The 20,261-nt window shown below is 39.1% G+C and overlaps 6 protein-coding genes across 6 annotated transcripts; 3 read left to right on the top strand and 3 right to left on the bottom strand.

Annotated features, from left to right (window-relative positions):
• The first annotated feature begins 37 nt into the window (after nt 1–37).
• noi (splicing factor 3a subunit 3 noi) lies at nt 38–2,003 on the top strand. Its single transcript, XM_014363445.2, has 2 exons — nt 38–380; nt 501–2,003. The coding sequence occupies exons 1-2, from the start codon at nt 168–170 to the stop codon at nt 1,788–1,790; spliced, it is 1,503 nt and encodes a 500-aa protein (XP_014218931.1). The 5' UTR covers nt 38–167; the 3' UTR covers nt 1,791–2,003.
• Nucleotides 2,004–2,114: 111 nt separating this feature from the next.
• l(3)87Df (cytochrome c oxidase assembly factor COX20 lethal (3) 87Df) lies at nt 2,115–2,962 on the bottom strand. The gene is made up of 2 exons (XM_014363375.2): nt 2,889–2,962; nt 2,115–2,540 (listed from the first exon to the last, which is right to left on the bottom strand). The coding sequence occupies exon 2, from the start codon at nt 2,533–2,535 to the stop codon at nt 2,200–2,202; it is 336 nt and encodes a 111-aa protein (XP_014218861.2). The 5' UTR covers nt 2,536–2,540; nt 2,889–2,962; the 3' UTR covers nt 2,115–2,199.
• A 115-nt stretch (nt 2,963–3,077) lies between these two features.
• On the top strand, nt 3,078–17,173 carry PIG-S (phosphatidylinositol glycan anchor biosynthesis class S). The gene is made up of 9 exons (XM_014363444.2): nt 3,078–3,377; nt 13,676–13,915; nt 14,784–14,990; nt 15,077–15,295; nt 15,390–15,578; nt 15,924–16,062; nt 16,146–16,287; nt 16,587–16,933; nt 17,002–17,173. Exons 1-9 carry the CDS (start codon nt 3,326–3,328, stop codon nt 17,093–17,095), a joined length of 1,629 nt encoding a protein of 542 aa, XP_014218930.2. The 5' UTR covers nt 3,078–3,325; the 3' UTR covers nt 17,096–17,173.
• On the bottom strand, nt 3,725–6,655 carry LOC106647171 (protein I'm not dead yet). The gene is made up of 9 exons (XM_014363443.2): nt 6,561–6,655; nt 6,343–6,484; nt 5,979–6,244; nt 5,793–5,907; nt 5,662–5,717; nt 5,409–5,534; nt 5,006–5,335; nt 4,561–4,939; nt 3,725–4,483 (listed from the first exon to the last, which is right to left on the bottom strand). Exons 1-9 carry the CDS (start codon nt 6,620–6,622, stop codon nt 4,223–4,225), a joined length of 1,737 nt encoding a protein of 578 aa, XP_014218929.2. The 5' UTR covers nt 6,623–6,655; the 3' UTR covers nt 3,725–4,222.
• Nucleotides 17,174–17,289: 116 nt separating the features above from the next.
• Nucleotides 17,290–18,527, top strand: EMC3 (ER membrane protein complex subunit 3). The gene is made up of 3 exons (XM_014363487.3): nt 17,290–17,566; nt 17,656–17,912; nt 17,990–18,527. Exons 1-3 carry the CDS (start codon nt 17,418–17,420, stop codon nt 18,364–18,366), a joined length of 783 nt encoding a protein of 260 aa, XP_014218973.3. The 5' UTR covers nt 17,290–17,417; the 3' UTR covers nt 18,367–18,527.
• On the bottom strand, nt 18,519–20,008 carry NitFhit (ntrilase and fragile histidine triad fusion protein NitFhit). The gene is made up of 6 exons (XM_014363486.3): nt 19,899–20,008; nt 19,689–19,830; nt 19,459–19,614; nt 19,181–19,384; nt 18,883–19,095; nt 18,519–18,800 (listed from the first exon to the last, which is right to left on the bottom strand). The coding sequence occupies exons 1-6, from the start codon at nt 19,949–19,951 to the stop codon at nt 18,636–18,638; spliced, it is 933 nt and encodes a 310-aa protein (XP_014218972.2). The 5' UTR covers nt 19,952–20,008; the 3' UTR covers nt 18,519–18,635.
• Nucleotides 20,009–20,261: the final 253 nt, after the last annotated feature.

Here is a 20,261-nt window from a genome sequence, read left to right as displayed (position 1 = left end):
GGCCGATCGGCTACCCAAATTTGGCGTGTTGTGTGTGTGTGTGTTTTTTTGGAAAAGGATGATAACCTCGAAATGACGAAATTGGCGTCTGCCACGGATATTTTACAAAAGTTGTTGAACGTTCTGTAAAATTGTAGTGTTGTTGTTGAAAATTCAACACCAGCACGATGGAGACGCTCCTGGAACAACAGCGTCGCTATCACGAGGAGCGCGAGCGTCTTATGGACGCCATGGTCAAGGAGATGCTGCACAAAAAACCCGGACATCGGGAAACAATCAATTCGGAGCATCGGTTAAAGCTCCTGCTGGATCAGTACACGGAGAGCACGGCCAACGTGTACGAGTTGTACGAGGATAAGGATGGGCAGAGGAAGGAAGAGGTTTGTTGTCCAATTTGATGCTCTGTTTTGTTTGTAACTTAACATATCGAGTGAAATATACTTGGTACAAAACATACATTCTAGTTAATTCGTTATTGGATGAATTTTTGTTTATTTCAGGTGCAAGCGCTTTCTGGACCAAACGAATTTTCAGAGTTCTATAACAGATTAAAGTCCATAAAAGAATTTTACCGCAGACATCCCAATGAAATTAGTGTCCCTATGTCTATTGAATTTGAAGAAATAGCTAAAATGAGAGAAAATCCGACAGAGGATAATGCGAACCTCGTTGATTTCACGGATGAAGAAGGATATGGAAAGTATCTGGATTTGCACGAGTGTTATGAAAAATACATCAATTTAAAAGGAATAGAAAAAGTCGACTACATAACGTACTTATCAACATTCGACCATCTTTTTGACATTCCAAAAGACAGAAAAAACGCCGAGTACAAAAAGTACATTGAATCGCTTCTGGAGTACTTGACAGGTTACTTGACCAGAGTTAGACCTCTGCTTGACTTGAACACGGAACTGTCGGGAGTTAACAAAGAGTTTACAATGCAGTGGGAAAACAATACTTTTCCTGGTTGGCCAAAGGAAGCCGGCAGTGCACTTACAAACGTTGGTGCTCATTTGGAACTATCAGCATTCTCATCGTGGGAAGAACTGGCATCACTTGGCCTAGATAGATTGAAATCTGCGCTGATGGCACTTGGACTTAAATGTGGTGGAACTCTGGAAGAAAGAGCACAGAGATTGTTCAGCACAAAGGGCGAAGCATCTCTTGACCCCAATCTTTTGGCAAGAAAAACACAGAGGAAACCAGGCAAAGGCAAAAATGTTGAAAAACAAAGGGAAATTGCTAGACTCGAGGCTCATGTCTACAAACTTGCAGAATTGGTTTCTAGTCACAGAGTAGCTACTAAAGAAAATGTTCAAAGAAAGCAAGCCCGTACAGAAGGCGAACGCGGTGATTCCGATGCTGAAGCTAGCGCAAGCGAATCCGAGGAGGAGGATGACAATGACGTTCCTTATAATCCTAAAAACCTTCCGCTTGGTTGGGATGGTAAACCCATTCCCTACTGGTTGTATAAATTACATGGCTTGAACATCAGCTACAATTGCGAAATTTGTGGTAACTTTACATACAAAGGACCCAAAGCCTTCCAGAGGCACTTTGCTGAGTGGAGACATGCGCACGGTATGCGCTGCCTTGGAATTCCTAATACTGCACATTTTGCTAATGTTACGCAAATTGAAGACGCCCTGGCGCTTTGGGAGAAACTCAAAGCACAAAAACAGTCGGAAAGGTGGCAGCCTGAACAGGAAGAAGAATTCGAAGATTCATTAGGTAATGTTGTGAATCGTAAGACCTATGAAGATTTGAAGCGACAAGGTCTCTTGTAAATCATCTAAGCTACGATAAACATTTTAAACATATTTTAAAGTATAACCAGAACAATAATGTTTTTTTATGTAATTTAAGCTGATTTGTAAGTGTACGATTTCTGATTAACTTGTATTTTCTTGATCGCATTTAAAAACTATACGATTACGTTGTGTATACTAGTAGATGGATTACTTGTAATAAATCACGTTTGTAAAAGTAAAAAAAAATCAGAATATATTTGATAAATACAAATTCAAAACGTTAGAATTACTGTAATAATAACCAAATATCATGTTGTACGACTCCACTAGCCAAGATTGCATAAAAAAAATAACAATATCATTGAAATTAAAATGCGTCTATTTACACTTTGTACATAAATCAAGTTTGATAATAAAAAAAATTCATAATCCAATAATCGTAGTTTTAAGCTTCTTGAAGTTTTGGTTTACTTTCTTCCTCAACTCCTTCCATAACAGCAGCTTTATGTAATATCTCTTGTAACTTTTCAGAATTAAATTTTTGATAAGCAAACTGATATCTACAAAAACTATAATAACCCAGTGTTACAGCAACAAATGATCCCATTCCTACATGGGATGAAAATGCAGGTTTGCTTGTAAATAGAAATGTCAGCAGGCCCGCACCAATGTACGATGAGATTGAATAAAAAAAAGTTGTTCTGAAACATGGAACTTCCATGGGATTTCTTCCAAACATACTTTCTAAGAAACCAAGCTGAACTTCTTCCGAGTCATCCATTGTTCCTGAAAAGAATCGTATAAAATTGCTACAACCTATATTGAAACTGATAAAAAAACAACTATAATCTTAAGGCTGCATTCAGCATATGTCGTTAAACGTTTAGTTGCAGAATATTAAAATCAAAATTTATATATACTATTTTAGTAACATAACTAAGCTCGAAAATTTCGTTTACATTGTAAGATTGCAGTATTATTTAAATTCCTTAAACTTTCAAGATCTTTCACTGATTACTTACTTACTCTACTGCTAATTTATTTTCTAATCATCAGTAAACATGGAGAAAAGTAAGTTGAAGTAAGGTAAAATTCACCGAATTAAAATAAAAATAATCATCAATTTTCACTTACTTTGCTTGATTTTCTGAATTTGTTTCAACCTTTCTTTCTTCTGTTTGGCGCAGGTTCGGCGTGGGAGACCGTAATTTTTTTTTTGTATAGTGGTTCAAAATCCTACCTATTCCTCTCAAACACGAATCAGCTGTTTTGGATTCGGTGTTTTAAATCTGCTTGGAACAGTTGAAACTGAACCAAAACTCCAGTAACGTCATATCTTAGCACAATATCGTTTGTTAGTGTCAAATTTTATAATTTTTTCCAATTATATGGCATTGCTCGTGTAAATAGAAGCTAAGAATGTGAAGTTATTAATAGTATTTATGATTCTAAGTACACGAAGGCTGTGATAAGTCAGAAATCAAGATTAACCTATAAAATATTTTTGACATATTCGGTATGAATTATTATAAATAATTAGTTAAGTGATACACACATACTGTACAAAAATCATGACTGACAAAGAATCACCGGCAGTTATTGGACACGACACTCCCACTGATCGTAAGTAAAAGAACAAATTACTAATTTTAATTTTTAATTTTTGTAATACGGCTTTGTTTACAAGTGGGTTCCTGCTATCAAATCAATGGGAAAAACTATTCTAAATTTACATAAATATCTTTGCCGAATGAAACCAAAAGAAGTATATAATAGTTAATAAGGATTTCAACATCATTGTTGACTTTAGGTAGATGTTAATTTATAATAATAGGGACGTATTGAAATACACGAAATATTTAAAAATTTTTTATGGGGTGTGTTTGAAAGGAAAATACATAGTAGTTTATAAATAAAAATGTGTGACAATTTTTTGTAATACTATATTTATTATTCAAAATAATCTTGTTTTGTACCAGTTTCAAAAATGCAATTTGAACTATTTTCATAATCAATACTTGCTTTCGTTTTTTTACAACTTTTCTCCATACTTACATCTCTCATTTTTACAGTACATAGTACTAGTTTACAAAACTAAACAAGATCACAAAGAAAAGTTTGAAAAGTACATATTTAAATACTAAATTTTCGATAAATATACACATGCATATTCCTCGCATTCACATACATAAATAAACAAAAATCACGGAAAGGCATGATGTACACATATAGGTTCATCAAAAATGTGTTCTCCGCTAACTTCTTATGCAGACTTTATGCTCCATAGAAGTACCAAAATAAATAACGCTACGAAAGCTATGGCATTACGATGGTACATGATTTTCATTGTTCAATTTCTTATGAAAAACATCGTCGTTTATTCACTAGCTAGGACTCATCATCCCAATGCTTGGCATGTCTATGAGCAAAAAAAAAAAAATAAATAAATAAAATAGAAAAAGAAATCCTCAATTAAAATCCATCATTTCCATGGGAAGATCATCCAAGTTGAAAGCATAGACGCCCCATGTGGCAAAGGATAGGGGCACGACGACAGCCGTGATGAGGCTCGGCCCGATACCAGCAATCACAAAGTCCTTGGTCTTGATCTTCGCGGCTGCGCTGACGATGGCGTTGGGCGGCGTACCCACCGGTAGGTGGAACGAGAAAGAACAACCCAGGGCTGCTGGCACCATCAGATACAGCGGGTGGATTTTGATAGCCTTCGCCTGAAACGTCAAGTATCGAAATCAATTATTAAAAAATCACAAGACCCGGTGACCAAAATATATATCATCGTTAGTACCATGTCCGCCAACACCGGCAAAATGATGTTCGCCACGGCGACGTTGGACGTAAGTTCTGTCACGGTCTCGGCGAATAGGCACACGACTGCGAGTATCGCCAGGAAGTTCATCTTTTGCAAGAAAACGAGCGCGTGGCCCAACGTGTCCGACAATTGGGACAACCGGCTGCCCGTGGCTATGGCAAAACCACCGCCCAGGACGAATATCAAGCCCCAGTGCATCTTCTTCATGATCAGTTTCCAGCACATGAGTCCAGGCGAGCGTTTCTTTGGCCGTTTGCTAGGATCGCTGGAAAACGCGCTCAAAAAGTCCAGCCGCGACGGAAGGACGAACATCAGGATTATAAGGCCCACCGCTGCCGTCGAGTCCTTGACGTCCCTGCCAAGAAATAATTTAATCTACTTGTACCGATAATGTACATATACACACGAGGTGCAAACCTACTTGGTTGTGATGAACTTGGGCCAGCCGTTGATGAAATCCGGCTTCCTGAAGAACCACAGCATCAAAATGGTCACGAAGAGAATACCGATGCAAGACTCGTGCCAAGTGACAGGGCCGAGCTCCTTGTGTTTGGCCTCGATCACGGATGCGGCGATCTTTTCGCCCTCGTCGCCTATGTCAATGGCCTTGGCTTCCCGGCTGGAGGGCCTAAAGAGGCCCATATACATCACTTGGAGCCATAGCCAGGTCAGCAGGCCCATGATGATCATCACCGGAACCGCGTACACCATCCACGCGGCGAAATTAATGCCCGGACTTTTTGGGAAGGTCCTATCGGTTTTTACCCTCAAGTTAAATGATCCGAGTGGGGAGGGGGAGTGAATATATATTGAGTCGAGCTTACGATTCGTAGATGCCTTTTAAAGTTAGATTCGTACCGGTTCCAACCAGAGTACCGATACCACCGATGCTCGAGGCGTAGGCTATGGCCAAGTAGTAGCCCATCGTCAGTTTCGTCGGCCTCTTTGGGCTGTCACGTTGAAAAATAAAAACGCTGAATGACAAAGGAACGACAAAGAACTTTGGGGTCAATTGCATGCGGTAAATCATTCGTTATCAAGCCGGTCGTGATCAACAGGTGATATTTTGGCACCTACCTTTCCGAGTCCTCGTCCTCGTCTTCGTCCTGGACGAACATTCTACCTAATCCTTGCTAAAAAGGAAAAAAAAGAAAGAAAATTACTCCAACATTCATGTGTGCACGTAGGATACTGCAAGTTTTTCGTACCGCTTCTAACTCCATGAGAACTGTTTCGACGATCGGTAACATCATAGCCGTTGCTGCGGTGTTTGAGATCCACATCGAAATAAACATGGTGACCAAGAACAAGCCCAAGCTCAATCTGAAATTTCATCATCGTGTTTATATACGTTTAAAACGGAAAACCTGTATAAATAAGTAAAATAGGCGTACTTTCGATGACCGCAGCCGATGAATTTGATGATAACAAAGGCCACCCTCATGTGTAGGCCGGAATGCTCGATCGCCAAAGCAATGACAAGACTTCCCACGAACATCATCGTCGTGTCGTTCATGTAACACTTGCAAGTGTCTTCCGTGTCCATTACGCCGAGCAGAGGATAAAGAACGATCGGCAAAAGGCCTGTGATCGGTAGTGGTATCACTTCCGTCACCCAGTACACCGACATCAGAGCTACCACGAATAGACACCTGTACTTCTAACATGTTTTTCATTATTGTTGCTGAGTCGATTGGCTAATATTAAACTGATGTGCATTTTTTAAAAATTATTATTATTTATAGTAAAAAAATGTACCTGTTCGTTGTTCAAAATAACGAGGGGCATGAGAATGAGAGGCCAGATCACGACGACGAGCGTTTTCCAGTAAATGTTGATGAAATTCCCCAGCAATGTCCCAAAAGTAGCATCTTTGGCTTGTGGGTTTTCTTTTGACTTGCTGTAAAAAAAAAATAATGTTCATATCGTGTGCATACATATTTCCCCATCAAAGGTTTTCGTAAGCTCCAACTGACTCATTCATGCTGAGCTCCATGTCCACAATCGAGGTATTATTTTTTCCCAGCTTCCTCGTCATTTTTGCCTTTGAACTCGATACCAGGACGATTGTCAGCGTCTACATTGGAAAGTAAAAAAAAAAAAAATTATTTCGCTCGCTCCGTCACGTGTACATCTATGTGCACGACAATTTATAAAAATAACAATAACCTGCTCATAAAATGTAATTGAGAAATTTGACACAAATAGCATAATCGTGCCCCACATCAAATACTCTCCGTGTATGTAACTAAGTGACGAGCGCGCAGTTTGTAGCGTTAATGAACTTGTCATCGCAGAAGTCAACGAACGTTCACTTTCAAAGGGATCCTCTCGAGGTTTTTATCTCTGCGTGTAAAAGCCCGTCTGGCATTTGACACGATTTTAACGATTTTCCGCGAATCTAGTGCCAAACGGTTCGAGCTTTTGCTCGATTTTTTTTTTTATTCGACTGACCTGCTTCTCTCATTGTTTTATTATTGCACGCTCCAATGACCGTACATTCGTGATTTTGTACAATTAAATTGCACGATCGCACGTGGATTTTAATTGATATTATACAAGCACAGAATAACAGTATACTTTTATCGCAAACATGATATTATTAACTTTACCATGTGCTCGAACATACAATCATACTCTCGAAGATCTTTATTCCCACATGATCCGATTTCATGGTAATTGTAATCGGCGAGCTATTTTTTATGTTGAAATGAATACACGATCATTTACGTTGTAAACTAGTAAGAGCAAAATGTTTGTTTAAGTCCCGTGTCTTATCAACATAAATTTATTTTGTTGAGAGAGTGTTGGAGTTATTCGTTAGAGTCAATTCAGGATTTGTTTTACCAGAGCGAAAAATGTGGCTACTTATATGTATCAGGCAATCATTTGGTCTGCGGGAAAAAAATTGCCCTCCCAAAATGAGTGTAATTTAGATTTGATTTATGTTATTGACTTTACGTCCACGTAATCAGCTTGTAGACTTGGTCAAGTCATTTGAATCCGATTAAGTTTAAATTTAGTGCGTACTTTATGTACCATAATGTAATCATTTGAAATAGGGTAGGTGTCATCGAATCAAAAAAAAATCTTTTTTTTTATTATTGTGCTTGGATAAAAAAAAGTTTTTTATTGTGATTTAAAAAATAGACGAATCACATTCAAATAAGTTTTAAATCTCCAAAAAAATATAATTCTTTGTTTAACGCATTTAACTTGCGTATCTTTTATTTTAACTTTTTTTTTTCTGATTCACGTGCAACGACCCGTTATTCGTGTTTTTTAAGAAATTGTAACGAAAAAACAAAAAAGACATTTATCTAACGCATTAGAAACTAAGCGATCCCACAACTGATTATACTTACGGAATTCTATTCTTATAAGTAGAGTCGAAAAGTTTCATTGGTTAAAAAATAAAATAAAATACGATTACCTTGGACTGCTTCAAGAATAAATGGGTCCAAGTCCAGCGAGACTATTCAAAAGACTTGTCAAACTGCACGAAACGATTGCACATACTTTGCCACCGATTCTACGCGAAAACACCTTTCGAAAAGAGAAAATTGAGCTTTTTCTTCGAGAAAATTTTAAGCGGCCAAAAAAACTTGAAAAAAAAAAATAGAGGCATAAGCCTCGCTGTATTCACATGTTGCTCGAAGGAGAGGAAGAAAAAAAAAAAATTGTAAATGTTCAAGTGAAAATTCAAAAATAGCGAGAAAAAAGGGTGTACGAGCGCGCACGGCACTTTAACCAGTTAGTTGTGCAGCAGCCGTTGAACTAACAACTGTTGGGTGTACGCGCTAGCGCTTACGCGAGCATTAAACGCTCGCCACGGAAAAATGACTCTGTCTTTCTCTGATATTCCCTCCCTACTTTTGTTGCTCCACGTATACTCGTAGGTATAGGTACAATGGTGAACAAATATAAAAAAAAAAGAAAAAGTGGAAGAAAAGGAAAAAAAAAAACAAAAAAAACCAAGGGTATACGTATGTAGGTAGGCATAACTACCGGGCACTTAAATACTGTATAGGTATTATGGGCACGACAACGCTTCCTCGTTCATTGCTCGTATACGTGTATTATTACGGGTGTAAGTACACTGTACACACCTTTGCTTCGGATACACGGCTGTTTCTTTTTTTTCTTTCTTTTGCGTAATTGTTTTTGCCCGTGCACACACGCGAAGGGGGGAAAGCGATAGGTGCCAAGCGTTATGTTCCCTTCCGTGTAAGGGGGTAAATTTGTGTGCTCTCCACGACCCTTGACGCAGGTTTTTTTTTTTTTTTCCTTCGTCTGAGTTGTATTCGATATACTTTTGTTGAACGTGTAAAATGATACAACCTTTTTTTTTTTTTGAAAGTTCAATGTCAATCATTTTCGTTATACCGGAGCTTCCAAAGGCATAATGTATATGTATAGTCGAGAAAACCAAACTATAAAACACATGGTGTTTGCACAGTGAATTTTAAGCAGTGAAATTAATCGTGTACATAGAGTCGAGTTGTCAGCCGTGCGTTCTGGTGAGCCGCGATACGCGATATTTACAAACAAACCTGTCGATCGTTTTCTCGTCCTCAGCGATCTTTTGGCTTTTTCACGATTAGCTCGTTGGAATGACGATTCTTAGCCATATTCCGAGATAAAAACAATGCATTTCGCGACACGTGTTTCATTACTCTCTCGTCCCTTGCCGACTTTGATTACACTTCACATTAAAATGACTAATCGAGTATTTTATGTATGCATTTTATACGTATGATTATGGGAAATTTGAATGATTCTCGTTGGCATTACTTGTCACGATTATTACCATTTTAATAGTGTGAATTTCCCAATTTCATGGTAAAACCTCGGGTTCAATATTGTACATGTTACATGGTACATTGAAGTGGAGTTGTACAATAGAGAGAAATTACTATCGCGTTTTGATGAGTATTCAAGTCATTTTTAGTGTAATAGCAGCACTGAATCCACAAAGCTTAAATGAAAAAAGAAGTTGCCGCGTTTAAAACAAGTTTTTTCCAAACGATAGTGATGTGATTTGGAATTATCTCTTTCTTTCCTCGAGATACCTATACTTTTAACATACCTGACCTTGCCAGTGACGAATTGGAAGTCTCTTCAAATTTATAACAAATCAGGCAATGATTCCTTTGGACGTATAAAGCGACTCGTGGAATTTTTAGCCTGCAGTGAAATCTAAAGTCAACGACTATTTTTAAAATTTAATGACTGGTAACTATACATATGAGCCCATCAAGTCACATTCAGTGTTTTATTAGATATATGTATATAAATATTAATCCAGAGCAAGTGCAGATTGAGTGGTTAATCGGGATTTTCCGATTTTTTATTTTCAACGTGTGAAAAAAAAAAAGTATACATTACTTTCAATCCAACTACAAAGTATTATGGAGGATAAATTCTTTTACACGAATACCTTTATCGAACCCTTTTTTCATCCCCGCCTGAACGACAACCTTTCATACTTGGATTGGAAAATTGGAACATTTACAGGATGATCTCATTACCTCGATACCTTCGCCAAACATCTAATTCCTTTGGTAATTATACGAAATTCTAAAACTTCGCGCCGAGCAGTACAAAATTCGTAATAAGATGTAATCAAAGCAGCCAATATCTATGCCGAAACAAATTGGTCGGTTGCATCTTGAAATAACCGGATCAGCTGGTCATTGTCGCTGTCGTTCCGTCCCGTGTGCACGTAAGTGTATACCGTCATTTCAGTCGAGGAGCCGCGATTATTTATTAATACTCGTAACCACCTTAAATGGCCCAACAATATCTCTCCAGTACGTGTGTGTGTGTGTGTGTATGACTTTAAGGGCAGTGCCACCCTTTTGTGCGACAAAAAAGGGACAGGTTATTTATGCAACGACCTGATGTTGCTTGGTAGGCAGACTTAGGCACGAATACTTTTATAATTTTTTTCTGTTGTACAATCTATAATGGTTTATTAGACTAAAAAAAAATTGTTTCAAATTACCACAATGTGGTGCTTGGAAAAAGTTTTTCCCGCAAAGATAATGCTTTATAATTTGAAAGAAAAACAATTTAGGAAAAAAAAAAAAGAGTTTGTGTAAAAAAGATTTTTTTTTCCAATATTATATTACAAATGGTGATGAATAAAGAAAATTATTCAACAAACAGTATACGCTGTACTCCATTGTATTGAGTGTTAGGAAAATTCATAAAATATAATGGTGCCCAAGTCTGCGCTCCTAAAAATGATAGGCGCATCCACTTGTGACCCCACTTTGACAAAAGCTCGCCCACGCGAAAAACACAAAGTCCCTCCCGTACATGCCTCATAACACGTATATATTTATGTGTCAAAGAATTTCAACTCATGAATACGTCAGTGTGTCATATTCACTCGTAGATACACACAACATACCGACATGCTTTTGCTGCACGGACACGCAATACAAACGTGAATGAACTTTCCTTTGCGCTCGTCAGATGCTAAATTTTTTTTTTTTTTTTTTTGTTAATCTTCTTTATCTTTTGATGCGCAGATGTCAGAAATGTGTATACACACATGCCGGCTCCTTCCGTCCGATTCGTAACCAATTTGCTTACGTATTCTATTCCGATTTCATACATTTTTTTTCACTTTTCGTTTATCGATTTTTTCGATCGCCTTTAGAAAAACTCGAATCAGATGATGATGCACAACGTGGCTATTGCATAAGGATCCAATGCGCCATGTGTCGTCGTAATATGATTGATATACTCACTCGAATTGCTCGCTCTCTCACTATAAATACACTTTACATATTGTGCTGTACTGCACTCGATTTATTGGCCGCAAGCACAAACTGTTTTTTCGATTTTTGGTATACGATAACTTGGGTTTGAAATCGCTATGGTAGATTTTTTTGCACTTGCGAGTCGATGTGTCATTTTTTACGGAGAAAATACTTTTTTTTGTTCATTTTCACTTGACGTGTGTTATAGATTTGCATTTTTCGCAAAATCAGGCGACGCGCCAGTCTTCAAATTTATCGCGAATCCATTAGACACGTGCCAATCAGAGATGAAATACGAGATTAAATCATTAATCACTCGCCTCGAGAAAGATGGAAAATAACCTACGAGTTGATTCTCCTTTTGGATCCTCGACCAGTTTTCAAAATCTCTCTCGATCTGATTTTTTTTTTTTTTTGTTGCAAAAATTATAATACGTCTATTGAGTGTGCGCGTGCCGGGGAGAGCCGTTTTCATTGATCGGCACACCAGTGAAAGGGTGCCAATGAATATTCAGGAGGAAACGGACGCTTGCACGAGCCATTGAGCGCGTGCGTTTGTTTGATTTTTAAAGCTGCACGTCGGTGACGGCGATCTAACTTTGGCATAAGTAGGTAGACGACTGCTCTTTTTCTTTTACTCGGGACGAGGTCGTCGACCGGTTTGACGCTTGAGCTTTTTTTGTTTTTGATTTAATATTGGTTTTACAAACAATTTCATCGAGACAATAATGTTTAGTTGCTCGAGCAGGTGTGGTTCGGGAAATAATTTTATGTGTGTGTTCATAATTAGTCGCTCTCGATGCAGACCGCGTTTGCGTAACGTACCTTACATCGTGTTTCGTTGACTAGGTCTAAAAATAACGGATTTCGGAAGGACACGCGATCGGACGGGATTTTTCGAGAGAGGCGCGCGAAAACGTATTTTTTTTTTTCGGGATCACGGCCACAGGATAATTCGGACGTTTCAAATGTTCTCAGCCTAGCATTAACGAAGATTATACACGGGGATGAGCTGAAATTGTTGTTTTCGCGGAAAAAATCTCTCGTAACGTGATCGCAAACTTGAAACCGACAACAAATTTTTTTTCTTCTTCCATAGCTCGCGTGTAAACAATGAATCGATTTGCTGTTGAAACAAACGATCCGAAGAATTTATTGAGCGCTCGATGAGCTGCTCTGATGAAAGAGAATACGATGCGCGCGTACGTCAATGATGATTTGAAAAAAATCTATTTCCTATAGATCAGCGTTTGTGCCATCTTTTTTTTTTTTAAGTATAATTGGCATTTTTCGCGTTGTGAAACTATTTCAAATGAATAAATCCTACATGCACCCGTTTTACCGTAGTTTATATGTGTTTTGATTCAATTATTTGGAGTCTATTTGAAAATTATTTTTAGCTGATTTTATTTTCGTATAATCATTGATTGCAAATTAATTTTTACACATCAAAGTGATGTTTACTAAATATTATGTGGGACTCTAAATTTACTTCGATAAGCGTATAAAATTACAGAATTTTCTTACTGATTATTTATGTAATTTTCGCAGCTATACATAAGTACTTGGTCTACATTACTATAAAGTGCAAACGTATTCAGAACATGAAACAAATTTGGACTGCCGCTTACGTACCACAAAAACCTCGAAACTTGTATATAAAAATGATGTGATGTAGCGAACCAGTTTCTACCGCATTGTACGATAGAAATCATTAAGAAATCAATATAGAATATCCAAAAAAATAATTATGAACCTCTAACGGTTAATCGTCATGAGTTGGTTGCAGGGCCATTATGGCTCGGAGCTTTTTTTTTTAACGACAAGTTCAAAATAGACATGTTCAACTCGATGAGCGAATCAAGATCCCCTTGTGCACTCGAAGCTCTGATATACTTCATTATAATGAAATTTTCTGATACATCCCTTCGATGCCCAAACGATGATAACAATAAATACTTCTGTACACAAAAAAAAAAGCAAACTAACACTTATAAAAGCAACTGAAAAAAGATAATCGGAAAAAATATTTTATTCCATGAATAAAAATTTTTAAAAATGTTGAAAAAAAAAAAAAAATTGTTTGAGTACAATGATTGAATGACCATTAATTTGTTGAATGAAAGAAAATATGGTACGGAGCGAGGGTAAAGGAATACTTTTTCGTTTTCATAATAACCGGGCTATACGTGCTTGTGAAAAGAAAAAAAAAAAAAAAAAAAAATCCTCGGACGAATATTTGCGCTGTTAGGCAAACCCATGAATCAGCCCTTGTGCACCAGCGAATGTTCATAGCCCCAAAAACTTGGTGATTCCAGGAAAATGCCGAGTGTACGCGAGCATCTCGTTCGCGGTCCTCCTGCTGGTGGTCGGCGTGCCTCTCTGGTGGGACACAACGGCCGTGCCGCGGGTCGCTCTGCCCTACGCGGGCATCAAGGCCCTCAGCCATCTCGACCTCCGCATCCACGTGCAAGTCCAGCTGGGCTGCCTCGACGAGTACCGCTGCCAGCGCTTGGCCACGGAAATTTTCAACTCACTCACGGCTTCCGGACATTCTGGTGAGTGCGCCATGCGAGGACTTCCAGTGGAAACTTGACTGTATATATATGCGTTTATCAAAATTCGGAGCGACTCGCGGGGACAAACAAGTTTTTTTTTTTTTTTTTCTTTTTCGGGGAACAAGGAATTCTCGCTTGACGCGTTTGCCTTCCGGGCAGCCTTGATTGCGCAAAACTTCCCCCCCCCTCCCTTTTTTTTAAAATCGTAAATTGTTTACGTTACATGTAATTTTTTCAATCATATTTTTTCTTCGTCGAGCAACCATCAAGTACTACGATCTTTATCTACAGTTGACCGGACGATAATATGTACAACGTTTGTTGTGGTACTTAATAGTTATTAGTTGCCGTGAATTTTCATTTTAAAAGATCCATTTTTCGTAAATAGTAGCTGTAACTATAAGTAGTTGGAGGTTCACGTTGCGTCATTTGGCACCAGAGCGACCCGGTATATGGTCATTTGACTCGACTTTAATTTAATTGAACAGTATAATACCGGAAAACAAAACCCAAGTTTGTTTCGTGAATTATCGTCTTTCGCCATATAAATATAAGTACAGCCTCGATACCCCCTTCTCTCCGAAAAGTGCCAATTTAATAAAAAAAAAAATCCTCCGTAATGTACAAATGACCGACTTCCCGGTCGCTTGAAAAATGAAAAATAAAATCATTAGCTAAAACAACATAGTGACAATATAGCACCGGATAATATATTCTGTACATGTAGGAAGTCGCCCAAGAAAAGCACACATGCCCATTCGTAGAATGTAAAAAAGAAAAGTGAGAGTATATATTATCGAAAAGAAGAGAAAGAAAATGGTAGCACCTCGCGCCTCTTTTAACCCGGTGTGTACACGTTCTACCGCAGGAATGTACACGGTGGCGGTGTCGCACTTTGTCACGGGCAACTCGTCGATACCCAGGGACAAGACGATAGCCGATCTCGACAGGTCCGCCAAGAGTTTCAGCCTCACGCACGGCGACATCCTCCTGCTGGAGTGCGCGGCCGAGGCGCTCGGTGGTAATCTCGCGCACGTCACCTCCGGCCGCTCGATTTACTTTTCCAGCAGAGCCGGTAAGGGCGCATCGGACCACCACACACACGTTGTGTTTGCCTTTATTTCTGACCTTCCTTCCCCAACGTGATATGTACACGCGTAGACGCGGGCAGCATAAGCGACGTGGTGAGCCAGTGGATGCTGCGGGAGAAGGTGCTCCTCCTCACCCGCAACGCCCTGGACAAGCCGACGGAGTACAGTCTGGACGTGGAGAACCGAAGGCGCTTCCCGGCCAGTCCCAACTACGACGTCCTCCTCAGCCTGGTCAGCCCGGATCCCGAGCGCATGAGGATCGACCGCGGCTTGGCTCGCATCGTCCAAGGTGCTTACTCTATATTTATGATTATTGCACCTTACCTTCAACCTCATCTGGTTAATAAAACATATCATTACATCGACGATCGGTGTTGCTTAAGATTACTTGGAGCCATTCGTGGAGGAGCTGTCCCTGCTGGCGAACTTTTCGGTCAAGTCCCAGTGGTTGTACCTACTGCAGCTGGGTGTCGAGCCGAAACACGTCTCGGATTCCAGCAAGTTCGGCCGGCACTTTGCCCTCACCGAGGACGTACTGCCGCAGATCATCACCCCCATGGAGACCAAGCTCGGTAGTGTTTTAACATACAATACTTTTACCTCCTCTGTTTTTCTCCCATCGTTTTCATGTTTAATAGTTACGCGTCTGTGTGTGCGTGATGCGCATAACTAATGAGAGTTATGACGATGCAAGGCTGCGTATATAATTGACTCGTTTTCCTCTCTATTTCGGAGACGATCCGATTTCATTGTTTCACCACGCGTTCGTGTGGTATATATGTATACGAGTGATGCGAGGCGAATGGAAATGTTGGAGCTTTGATGGATATGTTTTCATGAATCGTTTTTTCATTACATTTGCGTTGCAATAGATATTATGTGTATGTATAGATGTACCGATTTTTTTTTTTTTACAGCGTCTCAAGTCAGTTTGCACCCGACGATAAATCTGGTCACGTACGTGGTTCCCTGTAGCAACGCGCCTCTACACATTTACACGCGCCAAGGACGCCGCGCCAACAAGGCCCGCGACTTCGAGGCTTTTCATTCACCAAGGTTCGATCATCCGAGATCGTTTGATGCGACTTTTTTGTCGTTTGCGTGTAAAGTAACTTAATTGTTTTTCTCTCTCTTTCCAGGTGGGGAGGCATCGTCATAGTCAATCCACCCGAAAAGTTTTGCGAGACGACCAAAGAGAGCGACGTTTTCACGCCCGATCAGAAAATGATCCTCGAAGCGTTTATCACGCAACTCAGGCTTCTCCTCGGTATTACCGACAAGGTACCCAATTTTTCACCTAATTTTGAAAACAACTACCTAGTACACTGTTTAAAAACGAATTGATCGATACGGTTGTATCTGTGTTATTTTAAATGATACAAATAAAAAGAGCGAGATTGCTCTTAATTCGAGCACAAATTGCCAATGAGAGAGCGAAGCAGTAGTATCAAAGACGACAAATCTATCCCTTCGATCGACCGATGATCGTCAGAGCTCTCCGATGCGCGTTTCGTTCGACGAGATGACTCAAACAAAAAGATAAATCACCAAAGTGAAGAAAGATAACTGATGCTTTACAGGAGTCGATAGGCGGAGTGGGGCTGGCACCGTTGGAGGGTCTTAAGCCTCGTGGTTGGGAAGTCGACGACCTATTGCGCATCAGGTCGGTCGAGCAGCTGACTTCGGCAAAGTTGACCCTCCAGTCCCTAGCCAGGCTCTTGAAGGAGATCAGTAACATCGTCATCACGGATCAGGTTGGCGAGCGCATCAACAGGGCGCTCACTCTCATACAACGGTCCACGGAGCTCTTGTCCAAAGGGGATCTCAAGAATGGGTTTTTAGCCAGCAAGGAGGCATTTGTTCAGTCAGAGGCTGCCTTTACCGATCCGTCGCTGCTTGCGCTGCTCTACTTTCCTGACGATCAGAAGTGAGTGGCAGTCTTTGGTTTGCATTGCTCTTACGATTCATTGCGAATGATTTGCGTTTGTTTTGCAGGTATGCCGTGTACATTCCGCTCTTCCTGCCGGTTATGATACCGGTGCTGTTTTCGTTGAAAAACATCAAGAACTACCTATTCTGCTCAAATTGATTTTTGTATGGATGATTGCTATGTTTGCTGCAGTTTTTGTAAAGCTCAATAAAAAAAAAAACCTTTTTCGTAAATACATTATGTGGCATGTCATTTATCACATTTTAATTTTCCCGCTGTACTGTATAAATATGAGTGTGTGTGGTCGACGCGCGCAGCACACCTTTGGATTTTCAGCAGAAGCGTGTCAAATATATCAACATTGTGTTGTGTCATAAACGTGAAAAAAATGAAGTAAAGTACGTGTGCATGATAAATAAAAAAAATTTCCCTTACAAGTATTTTTTTATACATTAAGTAGTCAATTTCTGCAAGAGCCACCATGGCCGAGTTGCTCCTAGATCCAAACATCCGGAGTTGGGTGTTTTTGCCCATTGTTGTCATAACCTTTCTAGTCGGAATTATCAGGCACTATGTTTCGATTTTATTATCGTCCCAGAAGAAGGTTGAGTTGCACCAGGTGCAAGACAGGTATTTGATTCTGTTCATCATTGTCTCATAAAGTCTTGATGGTTCAACTTCTTCATTGGTTTTTTTGTTAATTCACTTTGTTTTCGTAGCCAGGTGATGATTCGTTCGAGACTGTTGCGTGAAAATGGTCAGTACATACCCAAAAATGCATTCCTCGCTAGGCGACATTTCTTTAATAACGAAGAGACTGGATACTTCAAGACCCAGAGACGGGCACCTGTTTCACAGAATCCAATGACAGATCCCAGTATTGTCACAGAGATGGTCAAAGGGAACGCTACCAATGTTTTGCCTATGGTTCTCATTGGAACTTGGATCAATTGGATGTTTTCTGGTTTTGTTACAAGTAATAATCAAGATTTTTTATTATTACACGCATTGTTTTATCAGGATGACGCTCATGCTTATTTGTCTACTTTACAGCCAAAGTGCCATTTCCTCTGACCTTAAGGTTCAAGCCAATGTTACAAAGAGGAATAGAGCTGGTAACCCTTGATGCAGCCTGGGTGTCATCAGCCTCCTGGTACTTTTTAAATTTCTTTGGTCTAAGGTCGATTTACACGTTGGTTCTTGGAGAAAACAATGCTGCAGACTCCTCAAGGATGATGCAGGATCAGGTGTCTGGAGCAGCTATTGCAATGCCCCCTGATCCCAAAGCAGCTTTCAAGGCTGAGTGGGAGGCACTGGAAATATGCGAGCACAACTGGGCCCTGAACGGAGTCGATACCGACTTGCTTGGCTTGAAAAGCAAGTGTGACAGTGGTGATAACTTGTATCTGCAGAGCAAGTCAAACCAATGAACTTTTTCCATATTACATTCAATTAATTGTAATGATTATACAGTGTTTCATTGTTTTAAAAAGAGAAATAGTTGTACAAATGTTTGTTTTGTCCGTGTGAAAGGAGCACAGTGACGTTTATTTATAAATATTATACAAAAATAATCATAAATATCACATGAAAAGCTTAATAAACTTGTGGAAGTCTTTTTTTACACGTTTGGCATACACAGTTTGTAAACGAAAACAAGCGCAATATTTAAATTATATACAAAGTAAATAACAGATGATTAAGAACATTTGGGCCGCATTGTTGGATATAAATCCGTTCTTCTATGCTGTTCATTTGGCATGATTCTTCTTACTTTATTCACGATTTCTAAATCTATTTCAGCAACAGCAACACCTTGCTTATCCATGCACTGAGCAATCACTGTACCCCAAGGATCAACAACCTAGTAAATAATCATCATTTTTATGAAACTTTTTTTTTTTTTTTTTTTTTTTTTTTTTCATTTTAACTATATTTTTACTTACCATAGCATGACCCCAACTAACTCTCTTCTTATTGTGAGTTCCTACTTGAGCAGCTGCAATGACATAACACTGAGTTTCAATGGCTCTAGCTCTTAATAAAACTTCCCAGTGAGCTGCCCCCGTCTGATATGTAAAAGCTGAAGGGAATGTCAAGATTTGAGCCCCCATATTTCTGAGGCAGAATGATAACTCTGGAAAGCGCATATCATAGCACTGAAAAAATACAATTTTTTTTTCCTCAGATTTTAATGAAACGTAAAACGAGTATTGGAAATATTTGATCAAAAATATTTCTCACAATGCTCAAGCCTATCTTTCCTGCTGGTGATGATACAGGAGCTACAATTTCATCACCTTTCACAACATAGTCAGATTCCATTAATCTAACTCCTGTATCTTTATTTTCCATATCAAATAAATGAATTTTTCTGTATGCAGCTACCAATTCTCCTTTGTTATTGATAATTATGTGGGAATTTTGCGTTTTATTCTTGTCAGCCACCTGTGATTAGCATTAAAATAAATTTAGAATTTTTGTCAAAATGAGGAAAAAGTTAGCGAATACTAGTAGCTCACAGCTTCGTGAACTCCTCCAAGAGACAACCACATATCTTCTCTCTGAGCTAATTCCCTGTATCTTTTGACTGTCTCTCCATCCAAAGGCTCTGCCATTGCAACAGCATCTGCCTTGTTATCAGCTAAATAATCGCATGCTTCTGGTAAAAAAGCTATCTGTAAACACAATTAAGAAATTAAAACTAATAAAATCAAACGTTAAGTTGAAAACAGTCAAGAAAATTTCGTACACAAGCATTTCTTCGTTTGGCTTCAGCCACCAAATTACTGACAGCCTGGAAGTTTTCCTCCTTGTCGGAAGTAGATGTCATTTGACAGACTGCAATAAGGGGATTTGACATTGTGCTGATTTGGAGCATCGATATTTTGGAACTGGAAACAAACATGACGTTTAAAAAATGAGTTACATTACGATTATGACTAAGATGGGAAATATTTACTTGATGTTTTCGCAGAGCTGGAAGGACACCTTCTTTGAACATGCTCGAATCATATTTTTTAGTATCTCTGGAGCGTTTTTTTTCTATTCAACTTGTCAGAGAACCTCACCCGTGTGTAAACAAATATCAGCTGATCTCTTAACCTTCAAATGATGATACTCGTCACTACGGAGATATATCGAAAACAAAGTTTTTATCATTTTATTGTTACAAAAATGATAAAACTAATGGCAAATCTTCATCCAACAACACAATTATTCATAAAATGTTGTTTTACAACTTTATTGCCTCATTAACGACACTTATTTTTGAATCACCCTCCTTTTTTTGCCCAAGAGTGTTGCCAATACAAAAATCGTAAAC

This window comes from Copidosoma floridanum, unplaced genomic scaffold, assembly GCF_036245765.1.
Source record: "Copidosoma floridanum isolate Cflo_tuat_1 unplaced genomic scaffold, Cflo_Japanese_pri ptg000006l, whole genome shotgun sequence".
NCBI lineage: Eukaryota > Metazoa > Arthropoda > Insecta > Hymenoptera > Encyrtidae > Copidosoma > Copidosoma floridanum.
The sequence above is the reverse complement of the archived record's forward strand: the minus strand, read 5'-3'. Positions and strand labels throughout refer to the sequence as shown.

Bases quoted from the DNA above. Each gene is read 5' to 3' on its own strand.
- noi (XM_014363445.2), top strand. From the start codon at position 168: ATGGAGACGCTCCTGGAACAACAGCGTCGCTATCACGAGGAGCGCGAG. The intron at 381-500 runs GTTTGTTGTCCA...TGTTTATTTCAG, and splicing joins ATGGGCAGAGGAAGGAAGAG to GTGCAAGCGCTTTCTGGACC.
- PIG-S (XM_014363444.2), top strand. From the start codon at position 3,326: ATGACTGACAAAGAATCACCGGCAGTTATTGGACACGACACTCCCACT. The intron at 14,991-15,076 runs GTAAGGGCGCAT...GTACACGCGTAG, and splicing joins TTACTTTTCCAGCAGAGCCG to ACGCGGGCAGCATAAGCGAC. The intron at 16,063-16,145 runs GTTCGATCATCC...CTCTCTTTCCAG, and splicing joins GAGGCTTTTCATTCACCAAG to GTGGGGAGGCATCGTCATAG.
- LOC106647171 (XM_014363443.2), bottom strand. From the start codon at position 6,622: ATGACGAGGAAGCTGGGAAAAAATAATACCTCGATTGTGGACATGGAG. The intron at 5,535-5,661 runs GTAGGTGCCAAA...TCAACGTGACAG, and splicing joins GAGGACGAGGACTCGGAAAG to CCCAAAGAGGCCGACGAAAC. The intron at 4,940-5,005 runs GTAGGTTTGCAC...ATTTCTTGGCAG, and splicing joins CCCAAGTTCATCACAACCAA to GGACGTCAAGGACTCGACGG.
- EMC3 (XM_014363487.3), top strand. From the start codon at position 17,418: ATGGCCGAGTTGCTCCTAGATCCAAACATCCGGAGTTGGGTGTTTTTG. The intron at 17,567-17,655 runs GTATTTGATTCT...TTGTTTTCGTAG, and splicing joins TTGCACCAGGTGCAAGACAG to CCAGGTGATGATTCGTTCGA. The intron at 17,913-17,989 runs GTAATAATCAAG...TCTACTTTACAG, and splicing joins GTTTTCTGGTTTTGTTACAA to CCAAAGTGCCATTTCCTCTG.
- NitFhit (XM_014363486.3), bottom strand. From the start codon at position 19,951: ATGATTCGAGCATGTTCAAAGAAGGTGTCCTTCCAGCTCTGCGAAAAC. The intron at 19,831-19,898 runs GTAAATATTTCC...GTTTGTTTCCAG, and splicing joins CAGCTCTGCGAAAACATCAA to TTCCAAAATATCGATGCTCC. The intron at 19,096-19,180 runs GTGAGAAATATT...GTATTTTTTCAG, and splicing joins GAAAGATAGGCTTGAGCATT to TGCTATGATATGCGCTTTCC.